Below are 18,000 nucleotides of genomic sequence, written 5' to 3' on the forward strand. Positions count from 1 at the left end.
TACAGAGCAGCAAATATAAATATATCTCACTACTGGTCCAAGTTCCCTGTGGATTAAGTCTGCTTTATTCCGTGGATGGCTGCACGGTGACTTGGTGCGGCATAAGCTGTGGACTTTTGGCTTATGACACCATGCATATCATGGATTACGCAGCAGGGAGGCAGGGATCTGCACCATTTGAAAAGCTTTTCCCATCTTGTTAAACCCTGCTGCTACTCAGCTTGTGGAAACTCTCAGGTTGGAGCCAGGTGGTTAAAAGCTTTTACTTTCCAGCTGCAGTGATCAATCATCAGCAATAAAAAACACGTCACCACCATGCATTGTTAAATCAGGGAGGTGTGGGTGTTGGTACCACGTGGCTTTGATTTAAATTGCCTGCTGTATTAAACCTGTCTAGTCTTTAACAAAAATAACTACACCAGAAATAATCTTTGCATCGCTTCAGTAAAGAGAAATATTTATCCTCTCTCCTTCTCTTTTTTTAAAACTTTTGATTGATAAAAAGCCTCTCAGATTGAGGTCAGGTAAACAAGAAGAGAAAACAAAGTTGAACACTTTAATGAGTTACTGCATCATGGTGAGAGGGCTTTAAGGGCACCAGCATCTCATGAATGCAGAGAAGCATGCACAGACAGGGCAAATGTGTAAACATCATAGCAGGGTTCTTGATTTTCAAGTGAAACTAATCCATCTTTGCAAAAACTGCAAGTACAGATACAAAAAATTGTTATTCCACAACAAAACCTGTTTTTATATAAGAAAAGTACCGCAATACAGAGAAAGCATGGTTTCCTGGACGTCTGTATACCAGGTCTAAAGGAAATGCAGAACTACAAAACACCACAAATTGCACACCGCTGTGTGTAGGTTTTGTACCGTTCTGTATTTGCAGATAAGACACTCATGCTCACCTTTTTTTTTTGACCAACTCCTGATCATTTAGGTGATTTTAACTACTTGGCTTAAGAAGCAGCACTATATCTATTATTAGTCATATAGATTTTTTGTCTATCAAGCTGTCCTTCAAGAAGACGTTCAAACAAAACTTCAACAGGCACATTTCTATCCAAGTAAGAAATAAACCGCATCCACTGCTCTCCAGTGAAACTATCTTTTCTGCTATGTTCCAATCGCCCTTGACAAGAAGCGTTCAAGAGACCACTTCTAATGAAAACTACTTCTGCATTCACACGTCGCCACGCCCGTTTGTAAGTCCGTTCAAAATGCACTGCCATTGAATTTACTTTGAAAGTTAAACCAGTTAAACTTTGACCAATTGGGGACTTAGCTTTGGTAGTGACGTATGGGTAGCGCATCTTTTATTCACGGAAGTGCCAACCGTTTGGACGTTGATCACAAAAGAAACATTAATAATTGCGGTTCGTGTCCGGCTCGAATTATATGACACCATGTTTTTATATATTGGAAAAGTAAACCTGAAGCATGATTCACGAGATTTGTGCTGCTTTGACAATTCGCACCAAGTCTTTTCCAACTGTAGGTGAGCTAAGATTGGGTAGCGACAGTTCAGCGTGAACACCACATGCTAAAAACACATCAGCGCATTCTTTACCACATGTCTGATATGTACTAAGCATCAGAAACAAGAAGCAACCTCTATCCTTCATCGTCTGAAACACACTTCTTGGGCATCTTTAGAAATCTAAAAAGTTGTGTGGAACTGCATCCAACAAGTACGCAAATTTTTTTTAAACAACTAGTTATTGTCATGCGGTGGACTGACTAATAGGCAAAGAATTGCTTGGACTGGAAAGTTTAAAAATGGTCTAAAATCATTTCCATGCATGGCCATGGAAATGATTTTAGACATTTTTTATATTTAATCCTACAAACCCAAATCACTGAAAGGGCAAAAGACTGCGCATGTGAAAGTGTTTTGTTCTCCCCCGTTCCTCTGCAGAAATGGACTTTTCCATCAACAGCAAGCAGGGAGAATTAAAGAGACTTAAAAAGAAAAAGAGGGTGAGATGAAGCATAGTTTTCCGAACGTTAGTGAAAATGATCATTATCATTTTACTGTTTATGCAATTAATGGAAAGAAAACAAAGGAAAACCACCTCACACAAAATTCTAACAATTTAGGTTAATCCTTAATAAAACCATTGAGCAGGAAAACAGGAAAACAGGAAAAAGAACAACAGAATTAAAGGAACTTAGAATGAAGATAAAAAAATCAAGAATAAGAAAGAAAAGGCAAACTGAGGTGCAGAAAATGGTCCTTTTTGAGAAATTTTATTACTGACGCCACTCCATAGTGTAGTGTTTTGTTCTGTTGTTTACGTTTTTTTTGCCTTCCTCAGTAAAAACTGACAAATTAAAGAAAAGACAGAAAACTCTGATTTGTTCTTACTACAAAGAGAGTTAGTTCATTCAATAGATATTTTTTTCCATGTAAAATTAATCTATATTAAATACATTTGCTTAATATTTAAATGTGATTTCAGTTTTTAGACGCCAATCAAAACATTTGGATCCTTCACATTGATGCTGTCTAAAACTGAACCAGTGAAAAAGTTATCTTACCCTAGCTAAGGATTAAAAAAACTGCTGCAGAGGGCCCCATATTACTGCTTTCCCGGGGCCCCCAAACTGCTAAGTCCGCCACTGGTTATCACCCATGGTTAACCTCATTAGAATTTTAATATTATGATCTTTTTTCTGGTAAAAAAAAAAAAAAACACATTATGGAAATGTCTGAAACTGCAGAAAATAAAGCATGTTTTTTTTTTTAGCATAATGCAGCAAATTAAAAACAAACCATTATCATCCGGGAGGTGAAAGAACCCATCGATGAGGCGTGCTCCACTGGAAAAATGCTGAGTCATGTGGTCGAGCCAGTTGGCGTCCACTTCTGTGATTAGCCCTGCATCCTTCTGCACTCTGAGTGGCACTCGGAGAGCATAGAACCTCAGAGAGGAGTTTAGTTTCTCCGAGTGGTTGTACAGTGCAAACAGCTGCATTCCTGCACACACAGAAATGAGCAGGAGCATTTACGAGGATCATGAAACAAAGGGAAAACAGGACTTCCATACTTACTGTTCTGTGGCTGTGGGGAATTTGCACTTTTGTCTCTGTGAGAACTCTTCATCCTGATGTGGTTGTTGTTGTTGTGCGTCGTCACACTGCTTTGCCCATCTGCATTCATCGATTTTCTGTCTCGGCTGCGATCCAGTTCAGGAGAGCTCACCCAGCTATCTGAGCTTGAACACCTTCGTTGTCTTTCATTGGAAAAGTTCAAATATGTTTCTGTGGCTTCAGGAAGGTTTTGTTTGCCTTCTGACCGCTGCCATTCCTGCTGCCTTAAAGTTACAGTTTTTTCCGGCAGACTTAACCCATCATTGTCTTTCAGTGAGCCTGAATCTGGTTCACTTTGGACATGTTTGTTGGAATCTTCTTTGTTTAGCTCTAAAACGTGAGTGTATTTAAAAAAGGTTTGCTCTCTTGGAACCAAAGTGTTCTGGTCTTGTTTGTTGAGTTTTAGAGCGTCAGGATCTAAGTTTTCAGACTCACAGCAGGAAAAATCGGCATCTATTCCATTTGGGTGTGTTTCGTCAGGATCCGTTGGGCTGGCGTTGGAGCTAAAAGGGTGTCGATGTATAGGGGAGGGGCTTGAATGTAAGGACGACAGCTCCTCGGGTTCCCAGTGTCCTGAGATGTATAGTCCTCCACCTGGCTGCTGGAGAAATCCCACAAATGTCACCCCCTGTTCCGCTACATCCTGGATCTGCAAGACAAAAAGTCTTATCATCCATCGCTGCCTCATATGTGAGTGACATATAAAGGATGTCTTTCATAAATATGCTCAGTCTCTACAATAGTTGTACAAACAAAGCCTAATTTACACACAAACAAAGGCTGACAGACGCAGAATGGATACTGTGCAGAATAACACCCTACCTAATCATCTGCAAAGATCAAATATTCAAATGACAAAGGGACCTCATTATCTTAACACATTCATGTGTGCACGTGTGTCAGCGTGTGTACTGCTCCCAGCCCCCCCTCCTCCAAGCTCCAGTGCTTAATTGTCAGCTGATATTTGGGCTGACAGTTTTCAGAATGGCTCGATGGCGGAGAAATCAGATCTTAACCAAGCCCACAACCATAATGAGACACATCGTCTCCCGTTACCCTCCATTTCTGACACTTCACTCAAAGAAACAGGCATATTGGCATGTTTAAAGCCCCCCTCCTATTACCAACAAACACACACTTTAATCTGATCGCAGTGTCCAGAACGGCTGTGGACCAACTTGTAAAAAATGTGGAATTTCAGAACTGAACACAGATCCAGTCCTGTCAGTCTGTATGTAGCTTTCAGCTCCTTATCTCCAACTCGCTCTGGCACCTCGAGGTCTGATTGGTTATTCATGTCACGCTGCTGGAGCCTATCAGGTTATGCTCAGTGATGTGCATTTCCATCCAATCAGGTTTTCCTTTGTGCTCTCTGGGTGTTCAGATGCAAATCAATTCAATAGAGCACATTTTCATTTCCCAGTGTAGGACTGTTGGCTAATTCATGAGCGGAGAGAATGAAAGTGAGTTTAACAGAAGATAAATGTCAGTGGTGATGCTCCCGACGGCAAGGAAACTCCAGATTACCTCTCATTACCGTTAACCAAACTTCTTTTAGCTATCATTTGTTATTTATTCTCAACTCACATCTACTTTGGTTTTCTATTTGATATTTCTCAAGTCTTAAAAAATGTTTAGCAATTTTATGTTAAATCCTAAAAATGTAATGGCACCAATAAAGTTGGCCAATTGGTACAGACTTAAAAAATATATTTTCTACAAACCTGGATTGATCTGAAAACACAGAGTGACTAAAAAAGTATTAAGATCCTTAAAGCTACCTTTCTTTAATTACATTAAAATAATTTTGTTTTAAAATCTGTCACCACTATTGTAAACATGACATCATTTGAATTTCTTACAGCCTTCTGCTATGGTGCCATAATAATGTCAACGCATTGTAGTCAAACTCATTTGTGATTTTTTTTTTTTTGTAGGTTTTTTTTAAAGACTCACTCTGATGAAATGTGTTCATTTTTCTCATAGTGGACGACATAAAAATAAAATTAACATTAAAATGCGTTTTTGAGTATTTCTTTTTTTCAATTTTTGTGAAACAGGAGGAGATGAAAAAATACTGTTTGAAAAGAGCGTATTTGTGATGAAGAAAATTCATTGGGTAGGCTTCACTTCATTCAGATGAATCCACTTACAGACAAAAACAGTAGATCCAAGTACGTCTTTGTTTTTCCTCGTCCTCGCCGGCATCTGTCTCAGAACTGTACGTCTGGATAGCTCAAATATTGCTCGCCATTTTTTGTGGCACCACTAAAGTTAGGTTGGGGTTGTGAGGGGTTGTAACCTAGCGAGAGAGATTGTTTATGGGCAATGGAAGGAGGGTGTTGCTCCGCGCCAATGGTCCCGCCCACAACTCAGAGGCGAATTTCTAATGACTAACGCCGCTCTGCAAAAAATATGTCCAAGAAAATGAAAGATTCTTTTTATTTTGGCTAAAAACGACATAATCCTAATTAAAAGATTACTAAGAATACTTTTAAAATAGATTAAAAGATGATTGGAGCGAGACTATAAATCTTCAGGAGTCACAGTTATTAGCAATAATGTAGCAAAAATGTAAATTCCACTAGGAAACAAAATGTTGTTTCTTTTTTGTGAGACATTGAGCCCTGCCCTCTGACTCACCCTCTTCACATAACTTTGGATCGCCTCCGGGTCTGCAGCTTGTTGACCCGCGACACAGATGTCCGTCTCCAAGCGACTTCTGGACCATCTCCATTGCTTTTTCTCTAAACTGTAATAGGAGACACAGAAAAGAAGCGGAGTGAATCATCAGTTAAGCCGTTCCATTTTTCTTTTGTTCACATCAATTGTGGTTTGGAGAAGCAGGACATTTTTTTTAAAAGACGGCACTCTTCAGTTGGAGAAGGATTATTTCTTTGAGCTTTTTGTTGCAGTTCAGAATGAGCACAGATGCTTAACCGAATCAACCTGTACGGCTGCAGTCAGAAGGACGCTTGGCAGTAATGAGTTTGGCAGACATGTTCATGTTCACGAGGACTTGTTCACCCAGAATGATCACTGTGGAGACAAAGTGTCAAATCTGATGGGGAGGGAATTTTCCATTTAAGGCAAGCAGGCTTTCACCAGGGCCTCAAAAAAAAAAGTATTAGATGGAGAAAAAGCTCTGAATTTCCTTCCTCTCCCTTTGAAAAGCCCCATCATAAAAGGCAAATTTAGATACACCTCCTCAGATTCTGATCGAGGTCAGCGAGAAGGCCGTGCTAATATCTAGTGCTATGAAGCGTGACAGACGTTCACAGCTAGATTTGAAACAGTAGATCCACCGTAGCCCCCCCCCAGACACACTTTTATTTGTATGGTATTTGATGAAAGGGTTGCCAATGATGGGGAGATAAAAGGCAAAGTAAAGGGTGACGGGGGGGGGGGGGGGTGACTAGGACAAAAGAAAAACAAAGAGGGGTGGGGGGACAGTCATTGCAGAAGAAGGTAGATAAAAGGATGGAGAGATGGTTTCTGAGCTTCAGCATGCCGTTTACTCCTGACAAGCGATGATGATGCAATCAAGCGTCTCCACGGTGACAGGTGCCAGGAAGCAGCAGGAGGAGCATCAAAAGAACAACCGGGCACCTGTTTGTGTTTTTCATGTGTGTATACACAATCACCTATGAAAGCATTGAAAGAATAGCAGGAATGCTTAGTCCGTTAACAATATCCATTACTATGACACATTTTTATCCAAAAACAATCAGCTACACCTTTAACAAATAAAAGAATTTTATTTCTAGACCAAATTTATTGACATTTAAAGCAGTGAACTCATTTTTTCTTGGTTTGATTTGGTGAGAGGAGCCTCTAATATTTTAGGTCTTTCTTTGATGGACTATGTGCCAAAAGTACCAAACCCCATGGAACCATTGTATCATTACATCTGCTCACTTAAGCAGAGGAGGGGAGGAAACCTGTAACAAACATATTTAAGAAATTACAAACATTCGGAAGAAAGCCAGCTGTACGTGCTATTTCTCTGACAATCATAGAAAAACTTTAAAGTCCCCTCTACAACAGTTGTCTCCAACATTTTTCAGGCCCCGGACAGGTTTAATGGGCAATATTGTCACAGACCGGCCTGCACGAGGCAAAAGTGGGCATCCAATGTTTTTTTTAAGCATCCAATTCTGCTAAACTTTTCAGGGGGGAGGGAGTTTATGTTCATCCTCTTATATCTGTAGTGGTCTAAACTTAGCCATTAAAATAGGATTTTTCCTCAACCTATAAATGTCAAAGTAGAAGCTAAAAAAATCAGACGCCAACTGCAGCTTTGTCCAACGGATAAATACAAAAAAAATAAAATAATAATTATTATTAGGGTTTGTGGGTTCAACTGTGGCAATAAATCCATATTTGGAGTAAAGACTCCTGGTTTTTGTCTGTTAAATGCAAATTTCTTGAAGTTGAAGGTTTTTCTTCTGTTTCCCTTTTTTCTGCAGAAAAAAAAAAAGACTTTCCACGTACAATTGTTTGTTGTTAACTTTGCTAGCTTGGGGGTTTTCATTTAGGTAAGTAGCCAATTGATTTTTGAAGAATGAGTTGAAGGTGGTGAAGAGCGTTGAGTAGTTTTCCAAAATAAATCTCCTTTCGGAATCAGATATATCAGAATATTTTGTCCTTTTTTTTGTATTAGCACTTTGGATTGTGTTTTTTTTCCCAACTGCAAATGCTAACCTTTTATGTTACTCATTATTCTTGGTTTACATGCTTTAATTAGTGAAAAGTCCAGTTGAAACTGGTGCTTTTGCTCTGGAGTTTTTACTCTCTCCTCTGTCATCTTTTGCTTTCTTGATAATAGAATTACACCAAAAACCCTTCAGTGTAATCTTTTGGTCACTTACTTAAACCATTTGTATATAATTAAGACAAACTGTCTATATTGTATTGACTTGGACTGAATTGGATTACTAAAGTTTGGTATGGATAGGATTAAAACAATAGTCACTAACAAAGTTCAGTTGGATCTCTCTTTTGCCTTATGTAGCACTTTGAGGAAACTTTGGTTGTGATCTGACACTTAATGGAATTGAACTGAAATTGAACCAAGATCCCAGTTTTCAGATTTTGGTCATTGTTCAGGTGAACTTTCCCTAAGGTGCTGAACCATCCGACAAAAAAGAAACTGCAGTGAGAAAGTGACCTAAATCAGTTTAGAGAAAATTACATTTGGAGACCTAAAAACCGAATAGGAAAGACTTCTAGATTGGTATAAAACAGAAGTATTCAGTGGTGACATTTGAAGGCTCTGCTTTATGTGGTAATAAACACTAATATTGGTTTCCAACTTCCATGGATGACACACTGTAAAACATCAAGACTAAAAGGATTGTGTGAGTGAGCTAAACTTAGCTGTTTGACTGACTCATCTGCAGGATCTTTAGCGTTAAAAGACAGAAGTGAGGAGGCTGTGATAATGATTCTCAGCAGGTCTTTGTGTCAACGCTATGAGGTCACACGGGAACCTAACTGTTGGCTGCAAGTTTAACACTTTCTCCCTTTCATTAGCCTGACACAGACTGTAATCAGAGAATGTGAGATGAAAGGCGTTTTATTTTGATCCGCTTACCTCTGGGTTTCTCGGACCAACACGGCACGGTGGAGCTGCCGCTGGATGTGTGCGTGGCGAGGGCCACAGGGGTGAACAAAGGGGTGGACGGCAACCAAGACAAAGCCTTGAGCATAAAGCTCCCTGACTTGGACTGGCAGTTCCCTGACCGACGATAGACAAAGCACAGACGACACCGGAACCTCTGGAGAGAAAATAGACAAGAAGGGTTCATAGCAAATATTACAGCGTTGCTGTGTTAGTTCAGGGGTCTGCAATGCAACCTGAGGCTCCAAAGCCATCCATCCATCCATTTTTGCATTATTTATTTATTTAGATTATATACTCATGTTGTGATGTTTATAATTAATAGTTAAAGGGCTAAAAAACATATGATGTCATATTCATAGAAGAATGCCATGTTTGACTGTCTTGCATTTTAAAATCAAATAAATCCGCTGCAGGAGGATCTTCTTTGACACAGGGTGTATTTCATTTTGAGAGGAACTAGCAAGTGCTGCAGTCAAAATTAAAATACGTTGAAATTATTACATATAGAAAAATATGACTTTATCATAATCTAGTAAATATTAAAAATAAAAAAAATACTTAAAAGGTATACATATTGTAAATAAAGTGGATTTTTGAACAGGAAAGTGGAACTTGGCTCCCATCTCTGGGTTTTGGTCCACATCAAACAGGCCCAAATGGCTCTTCTAGAGTTAAAGGTTGCAGACCTCTGGGTCAGTTCATAAAAAGGAAAAGGACACAAAAGAACAAAAACCAAGCAATTTCAATATGTTAATACCCACTGAAGAACAACACATGGCATCTTCACGCTAAATCTAAAAAGCAATTACACCAGATTTATTAGCCTGTGTGCCCACTGTTACCAGCACAGTCAAGCAGACGCACACACACCCTTCTGCAGATACTGAGAGGCAGATACTGGCAGGAATGTACTCACCTGAGCACAAACCAGCATATTTCACCAGTGAACTCCCGTGACTCGATTTCACAGGCATGCATCAAAATGACTGAGAGACAATGCTATCTCACTGTTTGTTTGGATGTGTGGCATTAGCAGATATTCCCATATTACCAAACACAATGGACAGAAACAAATGTCACTTGAGTGGAAATGGTTAGCAAAGCTTATCTTATGCAGGCAAATTGTCAGTGTGAAGCCACCAGGGGAGAGCACTGCAGCGTTGGTGACGTTGGCCCTCTTTCTGTAGAAAGGCTTTGATATAGACACAGGCCTGAAGAATACATGTATGGATGTGTGTGTGTGTGTGTGTGTGTATAAAATCAGGTGTGTGCACAGATGAGAACAAAAGGCAAGGGGTGAGAGAAAAAAAGAGACAGAGGCCGTTAGTAGGAAAGGCAGAGATGAGGCTGTCTGTTTGGGCTTGAATGCTTGTCATCCATTTCCATTCCATCTCATTTGCATGGGTCTGGAGAGGAGAAAATAACCTGCATAAATTAACTACACACACATCCACACATGGAGAGAGGAAAAAAATGTGAAAGCCATCTCATTTTCAATTTGTTCTTCATCATCTGGTGTGTTCACACACACACACATGGGAAGCTGGCGCTGCCATACGAGCGCAGGAACATGCACACCTCACTGGCTCCTGTCTCAGTTAAAACAACGAGGAAACAGAAAGATGACAGAGCTCCTCTGAACCTCGAGAGCCTTTTATCAAGCAAACACTTATTGAGTGTCTGCAGAGACTAATCAAAAGTGGGACAGTGAGACTAGTAAAAGAAAAACAGGAGGAGACTGAGGTGAGGACAACAATGCTTCACTGTAAACAATCTCTAGTTGCCATTAACTGGGCTCGACTGGCGCTCACTCACAAACCAGACTCAGAGGCAAAGCATGCAGAAAGTTACGAGTGTCTTACACGCTGCTCGAGGCTGGAGAGCAACTTCATTTTTACTGTCTGCCACTGTTGGATATAAAAGCAGGTTCTGAAATGGAAACATGGGAACAGCTTAGGGGCAGAAAAGCCAGCAGGAGTTTTGTAGTGCCAACTCCAGGGAAAGGAAGGAAGGTGGAGGTACTGCGCTGTTGAAAGCATGGGACGTGGTTCATTTCTTCAGAGTGCAACTGAGATGGGAAAGTCTTAGACACACACAGTTAGCTGAAGTGCCTGCAGATGGATGGAAACTACCGTATTCTTTGGAGTATAAGTTGTGGTGTTTTGTATAGTTTAGCCAGGGGAAGGAATTGTATGTGATTTTTTTTTTAACCCTTGTGTTTCCTATGACCCCACCCTTAAATTGACGTGTTCTCCCTACCATGACAAAAGTGGATAAAGGTGAAAAGTTTTCATGTAATCCATGGACACCAGTGGAGATCACAAATCATTGAAGAAAAAAAGTTCAGTGCACTGTCTAGTGGGTCTAGATGACCCAACTCCCAATGTTAAAGTGCCTAGGATAGCACAAGGGATAGATGTGTATATCAGTATTTGCTACTGAAAGCAATGCAGAAGAAGAACCGCTGTCCAAAACAAACATGGATGAGAATCGGATTGTTCTCCCCCTGAACTTTATGATATTTTTCTTATTTGTATCAACAGTTATTATTAATTATTTTTGTTTTTATTTTGGTCTATTGCAGGACAGCAAGTCATCAAACTGGATTAGAGAGACACAGAAATACCTCTGAAAGGTCCATTTGATGCTGGCTCCTGCAATAAAAAAGGTAACATTTGCTGAAAAATGATCTCATGAGCCCAGACATGAAGACATGATTACTGATGCTTTGGTAGAGATCTTCAAAATAAAGACACCTGATTTCTCAACATCATCTGTGTCGCATGCACACACACACCCTCTCAAACACACATACACGCACACACATTTTGCAAGGAAGGGGGGGACCTGGGTCCATCTGTCCCCTACCCCTTCCCTGGTGGGGGGTGCGGGCCCCTTGGCGATGGCGGGCGTGTCCCTTGGGTGCCGGCTCCCTGGGCCCGGCGGTGCTCTCTCCGCACGGTGGGGGGGTTCATATTACACCTGAGCCGGGGGTGTTCGTGTCCCTGGGGGGTGGGTCCTGGTCCTTGCCCCTGAGCGCTGGGCCCCGCCAAACTTCCAACATGGCCGAGCCTGGTCGGGCCATATTTATAACACCCCTTGTGGGCCACCCTTTTTTCCCCGGGGTTCCCCCCTCCTGGGCGGGGGCGGCGGGCCCCTGCCTTGCTCCTCCCTGGACCAACCGTGGGCCGGGTGGGTGGCTGCCTGGAGTGCGGAGCGGGTCTCCCTTGGGGGGTCCTGGCTCGTACCTGGGGTTGGGGCGGGGGGATGCCCGGAACTCCATGGTGGTGGTGGGGTGCTCGTCTGGGGCTGTGGGCGTCCTTCTCCGGTGGGGCCCTGCGTTGGGCTCTTCCGGCGCGGCGGGGGGGCTGCTTTCCTGGCTGGGCTGGGGCGGCGCTCTCTTTCCCTCCGCGCCTCCCTGCTCTCTGGCTCTGGGGGCCTCGCGGCGGTCCTGCTGGCCCTGGCCTGGGTGGCGGTCTTGGTCGCCCGGGGGGCGGTTGTTCCCTGCCTGTTCCCGTGTGGCGTTGGGGGAATTCCGGCTGCCGCTGCTGCTGCGGCGGGGGTCTGGGTGTGGGGGTGGCTGGGCGCTCCTCCTCCTTTTCACATTCCACCATCCATTTTAGAAGAACATAAACACTCACCTGAGCACAGGTGTTAGCTCACCTTTGCACTTATAGTTTGCATGATTGAATGAATGAAAGATTTCACACTAGTTGGTTTAAAGGCATAAGTATGCGTGTGTGAACACTATCTGTTTTGTGTACATGTTGACATGTGAACATTTCTTGCAGCTAGCAGGTGTGTTGATAACATTTGAGTGTGTGTGAACAGGCCCCGCCCTTTTTGTACTACATTGGAACTGTACCGTAACGATAAACAACCAGTAAACCTGTCTGCTCTATGCTGCTTCATGGTCTTACCCCCCCCTCTCACTATCATCACCCCCCCCCCCCCCCCCTCTGACATCCCTCCCTCTTCTTCCCTTCTTTTCTTTTCCGTCCGGTCCAACACCAAGATTTTCAATCATGGTTGAAATGAATAAAGTTTGACAGTCAAAGCTTCCATGTAGTCAAGAGGCTAAAAACGTAACGGTAGCTTCCCTCACACACAACGGGTGCATCTAGATTATAAAAAACATTTTTGGACATGCATGGAGTACGGAATTTGATGGGTGTCGGAAAAGAGGCAGCGGATGCAAATTTGTTGTGTGAATCACATTTGGTGCAAATGCAGATTATGTCTGGCTTGCCTGATTTGTTCAAAAGTGTTGCACTTTTCTCCCAAAAGTGGGACTTATGCTCCAGTGCAACTTATAGATATATATATGTATATTTTTCTTCTTTATTGTGCAATTTTTTTGCTGCCGCCACTTATACTCTGGAGCGATTTATAGTCCAAAAACTATGGTAATCCTGGAGTACATTGTTTGACAGACACTAGAAGAGACCGAGCAGCTGTTCAGCTGTTGATTCTCACTGCTATTTCTGTCTCACCCAGCAGCTTTGACCTCATCACAGCTGCTGTGTGTCGAGATCAATGCATTACCTTTTGACCCTGAATTTTACAGAGTATTTGAGGAGCCCCTCACCCCTCCTGTAGCTGTTTGAAAGGTCCTATCAGCTCCTTGTACTGTACAAATCCCCAGCAAAGTCAGCACACATGTGGAGCTCCCTCTCATGTAAAGGTGAGTGTGCATGAAAAAGGCAGAGTTTCAACTAAGCCTCCTCAGTGATGTATGAGGATTAGTACACACAGCCACCCTTTGAGGCTTATCCTAGAGTTTCACATTTATTTAAAACAGCCTTCTAATGGCTTCCAGAGGTTCTCGGGGAGGATATTTGCCAAACAGTGTCTATAAAATAATCAACATCCTGGAGCCAGGAGCTCCTTGCTGTTTCAGGAATGAAGAAGCTAGTTTCTGGAAAATCTCTTGGAAAAGTCAAAGGAGTGTTGAGGTAAGAACAATCACATTTAAAAGCAGAAACTTCCACGCCAGCTCCCGGCGCCTCCTCCCCATCATCCCCAGGTGAAGTTTTGTCAGAACGAGTAAAACTCCATGAAAAATCATCCATGAAAAATCATCCACAAACATATGAACGACTTTTATGAAAAATGCTGATGTCCTGTGCTCGCCTTGAAAAGCAAGCGATGAAGATGTCTAAAAAAAAAAAGAAAGAAAGAGCGCCTGCTCTCTGAGCCGAATCCTTTGCGCTCAAACAGCAGGCATATTTCATGTTAGGGGATGTGAACATATGTGTGCGTACACAAACTGAAAATACAGATCGCAAAACGAGTTGTGTACCTCATGTACAAATGCTTGCTCTGCAGGCGTTGAACTGTATGAACTTCTTTGCTGTGGAAAGAGCTCCTTAAGCAGACATGGCAGCAAACGCACAGCGGAGCTTTAGACATTTCTTATAGGTTTTAATGAGCTGAGCGGGTCTCCGTCTCTGCAGGGCAGCAGAAAGCCATCAGCAGAGTTCAGCTCCTCACTGCTTCGGAGACCAGCGTTTGTCACACTGCATCACACCTAGCTTACTTCCTCACACATCCCGAGTCCTGACTCCCACTTGCTCCTCCTCACACCTCCTCTTCTCCTTTTCACTCCCCTCCCGGCCCTAAACAACTGCAATGTTTCTCATTTGTTATCCTCCATCCCTCTTGCATCCGTTCCTCTTCTTCTTCTGCACCTTTCTGACTCATTCAGACTGTTTATATTGTGTCCTTTGTTCATGCTTTCCCAGCTATCCGTTGTTCATCACAGCGCTTCAGGAATGGGGGGTGGGGGTGGAGTTGAAGTGCGACACCTGACTGTTGGGCCTGAGACTTTGCATTTAAGCTGGCATGTCAGGGTGGAGGGGGAACAGTGTTGATCATATGGCTGAGGGTGGATCATCTGGGAACGATGGCACCCCTGACGTGCAGGATATCACATTTCAGAATAACACTTAAAAAAAAAGTGACATTTCTCAGCAAAAACGGAAAACATTGTTCTGTCATGTTTTGTGAAAGTTGAATCCACTAAAATACTATTGTAGTTTAAGTAGAGATGTTTCATTGTTTTTGATAGAGGCTAAAATGTATACTTTTGTTCTTTTTTTCCCCCCTATTTTAACAGAACTGTCTTTTATTTTTATGACATTTTGTACAATTATTTGTTCTTAATAAATGCATATTTGGTGCAATTTTCATTGGGAAACTACTTGGGATACCATGTTGGTTTTAAAGTTTGTAGATTTTGATTGCTGTTAGCGTGGCGAGCTCGCAAAAGTGGCATTTCCCAATTGCTCGCATATTTAAAATGGGAATGATGTGATAAATATATACATAAATCTGTGGCTCCAGTTGATTGAAAATTTATAATATGAATATTACTTTCCACCCTAACCCCTAAATACTAAAAAAAACTATATAGTGCGGGACGATGTAGTGCCCTGGATTTTAAAAGCAATTCGGACACCATGCTCACTACTTTCTTTTTTTTTAAAGGGCAAATATGGCATCATCAATTTCACGAAGTTAAAATCTAATTGATATCAGCATTCTGCGACCATCATTTATGAGTTTACTGTGTTCTGAAGATAAAAAATGTTGATGGTTTATTAAAAAAAAATCATTTAAATACATTTCTTTGCAAAAATTGTTTAAACGCAATGCATTGTGGTCTATATTCGTCAATCTCGTGAGCATCAATGCACACTGGTTTTTTGCGGAGACTTCTGGGAAATTTCTAGGGCACTGGATTTAAGAATTGCAGATTCAGACAGCACTAGAAAGTGGCGAACACGCTATAAAGTCCACTATGTAGTGAGTGGTGAAGGAATTCGGACAAAGCCTTAGAAATATATATTAGGAATGTGGGCATGGTCAACAAAAAACCTCCGTTGTTATGTAAATCCAAAAGTCTACTTTTGCTAGCCAGCCCAAAAGCAAAATGGTTGCTAAGGAGTTAAAACCAACAAACAAGTCGCCATTTTCAAAAAAAGTTTTTCTTTTTTAATCAATTTATCACGTGCAGCTCTGAACCAGGGTGGCAAGGTGAGGGGGTGTGTAGTAGTCATCGGCCAATGAGGGTGGATCAAAAGGGGCGGCGAGGGCGGTGGTGGGTAGCGGGCCTTACAATGCTGGTCGCAGCCTTAATTTTCTTTTGTTTTTCATTTTGATGAGTTTTTTGAGAGTTATCTTTCGTAAATCTGCCATTTCCTACTATTCTGGTGTCTTGGGTTTCTTTTGTCCGATGCTGCTATATAGCATGCTCCTTTGGGTCACTTTAGTAAATGTACACCAGAGTGGGGATTTCAAAGTAATAAATCAGTTGAGGTAAAGGAGACTGACCACAACCAAAGATTGCCTCTGACAAAAGAAATTGGCCACTTGAAGACATTTCTCTGCCTCCATCCTTACTTCCCACAGGGTCACACTGACCCAGCAAAGTGAGCGGGGCTTAGTCACACTGAAAAAATTTCCGCTCAAGCCCTTTTGGACACCATTTCATCAGCAGCATTGTTCATTTGCAGGTTGGAGAAAGCTCCAGACAGAAAGTTGATTGTGCTCCTCTTTCTGGGAACTCAACTTGGTTTGATAAACAGCATCTTGTCTCCCATATTTCACAGAGGCGCCTGCAAATATATTTGTTTTTCATTAGTCTGTAGGAGTCATCAAGGCAAGCAGGCAAGGAAACAATATCATTAAAGAAAGCCAAATTGAATTAAAGCATGGATTTGACCGTGGGTTTTCTCAATGTCATGGAGTGACAGAGACTCCTCTATCTGCCTCCTACACAAACACACACAGAAATACAAATAAATCCCTTTGCTGGGAATGAGGTCTCTCAATCTCCACAAACAATCAGATAATCCTTTAGGAATCCTTTACTTCTCCTGGTCTCTCTATCAAAAACGTAAGAGAGGGAAAGAGGCAGACACAAACCACCAGCAATCTCTCACACACAAAATCCATTCATAGTAGCAGCGTTTATCCTAAAAATAGAGTCTACCTATCTTAAGCAGCTCAGGTGGCATCAGTGAGTTTACCATATAAATGGCCTGCCTGTCTGTCGAAAGATAACACTAACTCTGTTGACTAAGTGCTATAAAATGTTTTGTGCAAGAGAGAATTAGCTGTTTGGATGAACGCTGTCAGAGTGTGTGGTCGCTATTTCTTGACTCTTGGCCTGCTGAACATGTGATCAGACAATTTATCTGCTGCAGCCTTTTCTAACAAATAAAAAAAAAGACAAGTCAACCTCATGTCTATTGTCTGTTTTGGTCACCGCCATCCTCTTGAGCCAGATTTCTTTCTGCCAACTGAAGTTTTCTGCCAAAAACAACAAGACTGGCTTGAAGTGAAGCTGCCTGGCAACCGGACCACTGCCACTTGGACATGAACTTGAGCCTGCTGCCTGTTACAGTGTTGGATTTATGACTCCTCCCTCCTGTCAGGTGATACTGTGCAAAGCCAGGGCTTGCAGGCGCAGTCACTTTTGAAGAAAAAAGGGAGAACTTGTGAATTAATTTAAAACAGCTGAACACATTTTGATTCTCCTCGTCTATCCTTTTTTCACTTCTTCTGTCACCCTCAGACACATTCGAATTAGCATTTTTAGAAACAGATCCCATGAGGATTCTTGTCAAATATGACACATATAACGTCACCACACAAGCTTTCACATTCCCAAACAAACACACACCAAGTCTCGAAGTAAGCACTTTGCGTCTTCGTGTTGCTGTGTCCAGGCCACAGGGCTGAACTTGAAAATAAGAAGCCTTTTGAATTTTTACATCAAGAGCGACACAAAGACACAACTTTCTCCCCTGAAGACGTTTGTGGTATGAACATAAGGGTTGGTTTGCAGACCCAACGATCTGATTAAATTTCCCTGAAACAGCCATTGTAGATTTTTTTTTAATGGTATAATTATAAAAATCACAATAACCAGTGAAGCTCACTCCTTTTTTTAAAAAATGTAAAAAAAACTCCTGCCTGGAAAAACTGAAACAGATCAGAATGAAGGTCGGGCCAATTTTTGTTCTTGCTTGAAATGTCCAAAATACTAGCTCTTTCAATTAAAAATGATTATTATATGACAATCATACAAGAGTAAAAGAGAGCACTAACATTGGGACATCTGCAGAAGAGCGGCCTTCCTTTTTTTAATTAACATTTATTGTGCTTTGGGTACAATTTTTCAAATATCTTTGCTGATTAATTATTTATATAAAAATTTACCTGACCAGAACATTGCTAGATTGTTTTGGAAAATTTGATGACAAAATTAA

General features: G+C 41.6%; 1 protein-coding gene across 2 annotated transcripts in view; it reads right to left on the minus strand.

Annotated features, from left to right (window-relative positions):
- Positions 1-18,000, minus strand: part of rftn1a (raftlin, lipid raft linker 1a) — a 30,066-nt gene that overhangs the window by 2,618 nt on the left and 9,448 nt on the right. For both annotated transcript variants that reach the window (XM_023959818.2, XM_023959815.2), the window contains exons 3-6: positions 8,693-8,876; positions 5,740-5,848; positions 3,058-3,745; positions 2,780-2,983 (exon numbers count right to left, since the gene is read on the minus strand). In XM_023959818.2, coding sequence (XP_023815586.1) covers positions 2,780-2,983; positions 3,058-3,745; positions 5,740-5,848; positions 8,693-8,876 — 1,185 coding nt within the window. The remainder of the gene's footprint in view (positions 1-2,779; positions 2,984-3,057; positions 3,746-5,739; positions 5,849-8,692; positions 8,877-18,000) is intronic.

The sequence above is a fragment of the Oryzias latipes genome, chromosome 11, assembly GCF_053564925.1.
Source record: "Oryzias latipes strain Hd-rR chromosome 11, Olatipes_Hd-rR_3.1".
NCBI classification, from domain to species: domain Eukaryota; kingdom Metazoa; phylum Chordata; class Actinopteri; order Beloniformes; family Adrianichthyidae; genus Oryzias; species Oryzias latipes.